This window comes from Oncorhynchus kisutch, unplaced genomic scaffold, assembly GCF_002021735.2.
Source record: "Oncorhynchus kisutch isolate 150728-3 unplaced genomic scaffold, Okis_V2 Okis03b-Okis08b_hom, whole genome shotgun sequence".
NCBI lineage: Eukaryota > Metazoa > Chordata > Actinopteri > Salmoniformes > Salmonidae > Oncorhynchus > Oncorhynchus kisutch.
Window position 1 is genome coordinate 19,536,421 of NW_022261980.1, and position 7,500 is coordinate 19,543,920.

Sequence of the window (7,500 nt, forward strand, 5' to 3'; positions counted from 1 at the left end):
GGGGGTCAGGGGGGGTTAGGGGTCAGGGGTGGTTGGGGTCAGGGGTGGCTAGGGTCAGTTGGGGTCAAGGGTCGTTAGTTTCAGGGGTGGGGTCGTTCAGGTTTCAAGGGTGGGGTCGTTAGTTGGGGGTCAGGGGTGGTTGGGGTCAGGGTTAGCTACCTGCGGTGTACCCCAGCCAGAGCGGTCTCTCTGAGAGGGAACAGTTTGGGGTAGATGATGGTAAACATGGGCTGACTGCAGCGGGTGACAATGTCCCAGGGGGCATTGGAGCAGGTCCAGAAGGCTTCTGGGTAACAGGAAGGGCGGCAGCAGACTCCGCTCTGAGAGACAGACAGGGAGAGAGAGAGAGGAGGAATATATTGACAGATTTTCCTCTATTTCTCCATTAAGGTTCCCTTTAACCACCTGGGACAGAGGGAGATTTAATGTCACATCATTATGACCAGGGGTCCTACCATTCCCTTTAACCACCTGGGACAGAGGGAGATTTAATGTCACATCATTATGACCAGGGGTCCTACCATTCCCTTTAACCACCTGGGACAGAGGGAGATTTAATGTCACATCATTATGACCAGGGGTCCTACCATTCCCTTTAACCACCTGGGACAGAGGGAGATTTAATGTCACATCATTATGACCAGGGGTCCCACCATTCCCTTTAACCACCTGGGACAGAGGGAGATTTAATGTCACATCATTATGACCAGGGGTCCTACCATTCTCTTTAACCACCTGGGACAGAGGGAGATTTAATGTCACATCATTATGACCAGGGGTCCCACCATTCTCTTTAACCACCTGGGACAGAGGGAGATTTAATGTCACATCATTATGACCAGGGGTCCTACCATTCCCTTTAACCACCTGGGACAGAGGGAGATTTAATGTCACATCATTATGACCAGGGGTCCTACCATTCCCTTTAACCACCTGGGACAGAGGGAGATTTAATGTCACATCATTATGACCAGGGGTCCCACCATTCCCTTTAACCACCTGGGACAGAGGGAGATTTAATGTCATATCATTATGACCAGGGGTCCCACCATTCTCTTTAACCACCTGGGATAGAGGGAGATTTAATGTCACATCATTATGACCAGGGGTCCCACCATTCTCTTTAACCACCTGGGACAGAGGGAGATTTAATGTCACATCATTATGACCAGGGGTCCTACCTGGGACAGAGGGAGATTTAATGTCACATCATTATGACCAGGGGTCCTACCATTCTCTTTAACCACCTGGGACAGAGGGAGATTTAATGTCACATCATTATGACCAGGGGTCCTACCATTCCCTTTAACCACCTGGGACAGAGGGAGATTTAATGTCACATCATTATGACCAGGGGTCCTACCATTCCCTTTAACCACCTGGGACAGAGGGAGATTTAATGTCACATCATTATGACCAGGGGTCCTACCATTCTCTTTAACCACCCGGGACAGAGGGAGAATTAATGTCACATCATTATGACCAGGGGTCCCACCATTCTCTTTAACCACCTGGGACAGAGGGAGATTTAATGTCACATCATTATGACCAGGGGTCCTACCATTCCCTTTAACCACCTGGGACAGAGGGAGATTTAATGTCACATCATTATGACCAGGGGTCCTACCATTCCCTTTAACCACCTGGGACAGAGGGAGATTTAATGTCACATCATTATGACCAGGGGTCCCACCATTCTCTTTAACCACCTGGGACAGAGGGAGATTTAATGTCACATCATTATGACCAGGGGTCCTACCATTCCCTTTAACCACCTGGGACAGAGGGAGATTTAATGTCACATCATTATGACCAGGGGTCCCACCATTCTCTTTAACCACCTGGGACAGAGGGAGATTTAATGTCACATCATTATGACCAGGGGTCCTACCATTCCCTTTAACCACCTGGGACAGAGGGAGATTTAATGTCACATCATTATGACCAGGGGTCCTACCATTCCCTTTAACCACCTGGGACAGAGGGAGATTTAATGTCACATCATTATGACCAGGGGTCCTACCATTCTCTTTAACCACCTGAGACAGAGGGAGATTTAATGTCACATCATTATGACCAGGGGTCCTACCATTCCCTTTAACCACCTGGGATAGAGGGAGATTTAATGTCACATCATTATGACCAGGGGTCCTACCTGGGACAGAGGGAGATTTAATGTCACATCATTATGACCAGGGGTCCCACCATTCTCTTTAACCACCTGGGACAGAGGGAGATTTAATGTCACATCATTATGACCAGGGGTCCCACCATTCCCTTTAACCACCTGGGACAGAGGGAGATTTAATGTCACATCATTATGACCAGGGGTCCCACCATTCTCTTTAACCACCTGGGACAGAGGGAGATTTAATGTCACATCATTATGACCAGGGGTCCCACCATTCTCTTTAACCACCTGGGACAGAGGGAGATTTAATGTCACATCATTATGACCAGGGGTCCTACCATTCTCTTTAACCACCTGGGACAGAGGGAGATTTAATGTCACATCATTATGACCAGGGGTCCCACCATTCTCTTTAACCACCTGGGACAGAGGGAGAATTAATGTCACATCATTATGACCAGGGGTCCCACCATTCTCTTTAACCACCTGGGACAGAGGGAGATTTAATGTCACATCATTATGACCGTTACACTATCCTGGACACGTGTCTGTCTCATGGTATTCAATGTGCTAGACCATCCAGTCATTCAACTTTAACCTTAAAGTTGAAATAATAATGATAGTGGCATTGTTGTACTCAGACAGACCACAGCAGTAGCAGGATGCCTGGGGGTTAGTGACAGACCACAGCAGTATGCCTGGGAGTTAGTGACAGACCACAGCAGGGTGCCTGGGGGTTAGTGACAGACCACAGCAGGATGCCTGGGGGTTAGTGACAGACCACAGCAGGATGCCTGGAGGTTAATGACAGACCACAGCAGTAGCAGGATGCCTGGGGGTTAGTGACAGACCACAGCAGTAGCAGGATGCCTGGGGGTTAGTGACAGACCACAGCAGTATGCCTGGGAGTTAGTGACAGACCACAGCAGGGTGCCTGGGGGTTAGTGACAGATCACAGCAGTAGAAGGATGCCTGGGGGTTAGTGACAGACCACAGCAGGATGTCTGGGGGTTAGTGACAGATCACAACAGTAGCAGGTTGCCTGGGGGTTAGTGACAGACCACGGCAGTAGCAGGTTGCCTGGGGGTTAGTGACAGACCACAGCAGGATGCCTGGGGGTTAGTGACAGACCACAGCAGGATGCCTGGAGGTTAGTGACAGACCACAGCAGTATGCCTGGGGGTTAGTGACAGACCACAGCAGGATGCCTGGAGGTTAGTGACAGACCACAGCAGGATGCCTGGGGGTTAGTGACAGACCACAGCAGGATGCCTGGAGGTTAGTGACAGACCACAGCAGGATGCCTGGGGGTTAGTGACAGACCACAGCAGGATGCCTGGAGGTTAGTGACAGACCACAGCAGGATGCTTGGGGGTTAGTGACAGACCACAGCAGGATGCCTGGAGGTTAGTGACAGACCACAGCAGGATGCTTGGGGGTTAGTGACAGACCACAGCAGGGTGCCTGGGGGTTAGTGACAGACCACAGCAGGATGCCTGGGGGTTAGTGACAGACCACAGCAGGATGTCTGGGGGTTAGTGACAGACCACAACAGTAGCAGTATGCCTGGGGGTTAGTGACAGACCACAACAGTAGCAGGATGCCTGGGGGTTAGTGACAGACCACAGCAGGATGCCTGGGGGTTAGTGACAGACCACAGCAGGATGCCTGGGGGTTAGTGAAAGACCACAGCATGATACCTGGGGGTTAGTGACAGACCACAGCAGTAGCAGGTTGCCTGGGGGTTAGTGACAAACCACAGCAGTAGCAGGTTGCCTGGGGGTTAGTGACAGACCGCAGCAGGATGCCTGGGGGTTAGTGACAGACCACAGCAGTAGCAGGTTGCCTGGGGGTTAGTGACAGACCACAGCAGTAGCAGGTTGCCTGGGGGATAGTGACAGACCACAGCAGGATGCCTGGGGGTTAGTGACTGACCACAGCAGTAGCAGGTTGCCTGAGGGTTAGTGACAGACCACAGCAGGATGCCTGGGGGTTAGTGACAGACCACAGCAGTAGCAGGATGCCTAGGGGTTAGTGACAGACCACAGCAGGATGCCTGGGGGTTAGTGAAAGACCACAGCAGGATGCCTGGGGGTTAGTGACAGACCACAGCAGGATGCCTGGGGGTTAGTGACAGACCACAGCAGGATGCCTGGGGGTTAGTGACAGACCACAGCAGGATGCCTGGGGGTTAGTGACAGACCACAGCAGGATGCCTGGGGGTTAGTGACAGACCACAGCAGGATGCCTGGGGGTTAGTGACAGACCACAGCAGGATGCCTGGGGGTTAGTGACAGACCACAGCAGGATGCCTGGGGGTTAGTGACAGACCACAGCAGGATGCCTGGGGGTTAGTGACAGACCACAGCAGGATGCCTGGGGGTTAGTGACAGACCACAGCAGGGTGCCTGGGGGTTAGTGACAGACCACAGCAGGATGCCTGGGGGTCAGTGACAGACAACAGCAGGATGCCTGGGGGTTAGTGACAGACCACAGCAGGATGCCTGGGGGTTAGTGACAGACCACAGCAGGATGCCTGGGGGTTAGTGACAGACCACAGCAGTAGCAGGTTGCCTGGGGGTTAGTGACAGACCACAGCAGTAGCAGGTTGCCTGGGGGTTAGTGACAGACCACAGCAGGATGCCTGGGGGTTAGTGACAGACCACAGCAGGGTGCCTGGGGGTTAGTGACAGACCACAGCAGGGTGCCTGGGGGTTAGTGACAGACCACAGCAGGATGTCTGGAGGTTAGTGACAGACCACAACAGTAGCAGGATGTCTGGGGGTTAGTGACAGACCACAACAGTAGCAGGATGCCTGGGGGTTAGTGACAGACCACAACAGTAGCAGGATGCCTGGGGGTTAGTGACAGACCACAGCAGGTTGCCTGGGGGTTAGTGACAGACCACAGCAGGATGCATGGGGGTTAGTGACAGACCACAGCATGATACCTGGGGGTTAGAGACAGACCACAGCAGGATGCCTGGGGGTTAGTGACAGACCACAGCAGGGTGCCTGGGGGTTAGTGACAGACCACAGCAGGATGCCTGGGGGTTAGTGACAGACCACAGCAGGATGCCTGGGGGTTAGTGACAGACCACAGCAGGATGCCTGGGGGTTAGTGACAGACCACAGCATGATACCTGGGGGTTAGAGACAGACCACAGCAGGATGCCTGGGGGTTAGTGACAGACCACAGCAGGGTGCCTGGGGGTTAGTGACAGACCACAACAGTAGCAGGATGCCTGGGGGTTAGTCACAGACCACAGCAGGATACCTGGGGGTTAGTGGCAGACCACAGCAGGATGCCTGGGGGTTAGTGACAGACCACAGCAGGGTGCCTGGGGGTTAGTGACAGACCACAGCAGGGTGCCTGGGGGTTAGTGACAGACCACAGCAGGATGCCTGGGGGTTAGTGACAGACCACATCAGGATGCCTGGGGGTTAGTGACAGACCACAGCAGGATGCCTGGGGGTTAGTGACAGACCACAGCAGGATGCCTGGGGGTTAGTGACAGACCACAGCAGGATGCCTGGGGGTTAGTGACAGACCACAGCAGGATGCCTGGGGGTTAGTGACAGACCACAGCAGGATGCCTGGGGGTTAGTGACAGACCACAGCAGTAGCAGGATGCCTGGGGGTTAGTGACACACCACAGGAGTAGCAGGATGCCTGGGGGTTAGTGACAGACCACAGCATGATACCTGGGGGTTAGAGACAGACCACAGCAGGATGCCTGGGGGTTAGTGACAGACCACAGCAGGATGCCTGGGGGTTAGTGACAGACCACAGCAGTAGCAGGATGCCTGGGGGTTAGTGACAGACCACAGCAGTAGCAGGATGCCTGGGGGTTAGTGACAGACCACAGCAGTAGCAGGATGCCTGGGGTTAGTGACAGACCACAGCAGGATGCCTGGGGGTTAGTGACAGACCACAGCAGGATGCCTGGGGGTTAGTGACAGACCACAGCAGGATGCCTGGGGTTTAGTGACAGACCACAGCAGGATGCCTGGGGGTTAGTGACAGACCACATCAGGATGCCTGGGGGTTAGTGACAGACCACAGCAGTAGCAGGATGCCTGGGGTTAGTGACAGACCACAGCAGGATGCCTGGGGTTTAGTGACAGACCACAGCAGGATGCCTGGGGGTTAGTGACAGACCACAGCAGGATGCCTGGGGGTTAGTGACAGACCACAGCAGGATGCCTGGGGGTTAGTGACAGACCACAGCAGGATGCCTGGGGTTTAGTGACAGACCACAGGAGTAGCAGGATGCCTGGGGTTGCAGCGATATGAAAGAATGGCGCCGGAGGGGATAACCAGAAGCCATGGATTACAAAGCAACATCCACACTGAGCTAAAGGCTAGAGCTGACGCTTTAAAGGAGGGGATAACCAGAAGCCATGGATTACAAAGCAACATCCACACTGAGCTAAAGGCTAGAGCTGACGCTTTAAAGGAGGGGATAACCAGAAGCCATGGATTACAAAGCAACATCAACACTGAGCTAAAGGCTAGAGCTGACGCTTTAAAGGAGGGGATAACCAGAAGCCATGGATTACAAAGCAACATCCACACTGAGCTAAAGGCTAGAGCTGACGCTTTAAAGGAGGGGATAACCAGAAGCCATGGATTACAAAGCAACATCCACACTGAGCTAAAGGCTAGAGCTGACGCTTTAAAGGAGGGGATAACCAGAAGCCATGGATTACAAAGCAACATCCACACTGAGCTAAAGGCTAGAGCTGACGCTTTAAAGGAGGGGATAACCAGAAGCCATGGATTACAAAGCAGCATCCACACTGAGCTAAAGGCTAGAGCTGACGCTTTAAAGGAGGGGATAACCAGAAGCCATGGATTACAAAGCAACATCCACACTGAGCTAAAGGCTAGAGCTGACGCTTTAAAGGAGGGGATAACCAGAAGCCATGGATTACAAAGCAACATCAACACTGAGCTAAAGGCTAGAGCTGACGCTTTAAAGGAGGGGATAACCAGAAGCCATGGATTACAAAGCAACATCCACACTGAGCTAAAGGCTAGAGCTGACGCTTTAAAGGAGGGGATAACCAGAAGCCATGGATTACAAAGCAACATCCACACTGAGCTAAAGGCTAGAGCTGACGCTTTAAAGGAGGGGATAACCAGAAGCCATGGATTACAAAGCAACATCCACACTGAGCTAAAGGCTAGAGCTGACGCTTTAAAGGAGGGGATAACCAGAAGCCATGGATTACAAAGCAGCATCCACACTGAGCTAAAGGCTAGAGCTGACGCTTTAAAGGAGGGGATAACCAGAAGCCATGGATTACAAAGCAACATCCACACTGAGCTAAAGGCTAGAGCTGCCGCTTTAAAGGAGCAGGACA

At 52.7% G+C, this 7,500-nt stretch overlaps 1 protein-coding gene and 1 long non-coding RNA gene across 2 annotated transcripts in view; both read right to left on the reverse strand.

The window, feature by feature from the left end:
* LOC109886094 (leucine-rich repeat-containing protein 28-like) overlaps positions 1 to 7,500 on the reverse strand; it is a 32,510-nt gene that overhangs the window by 4,436 nt on the left and 20,574 nt on the right. The window contains 2 exon segments of the mRNA XM_031812601.1: positions 160 to 242; positions 244 to 320. Of these exon segments, the coding sequence (XP_031668461.1) occupies positions 160 to 242; positions 244 to 320 (160 nt within the window).
* On the reverse strand, positions 339 to 3,241 carry LOC116359617 (uncharacterized). The gene is made up of 3 exons (XR_004206721.1): positions 2,156 to 3,241; positions 1,958 to 2,105; positions 339 to 1,181 (listed from the first exon to the last, which is right to left on the reverse strand). It is a non-coding gene; the product is annotated as an uncharacterized LOC116359617 (long non-coding RNA).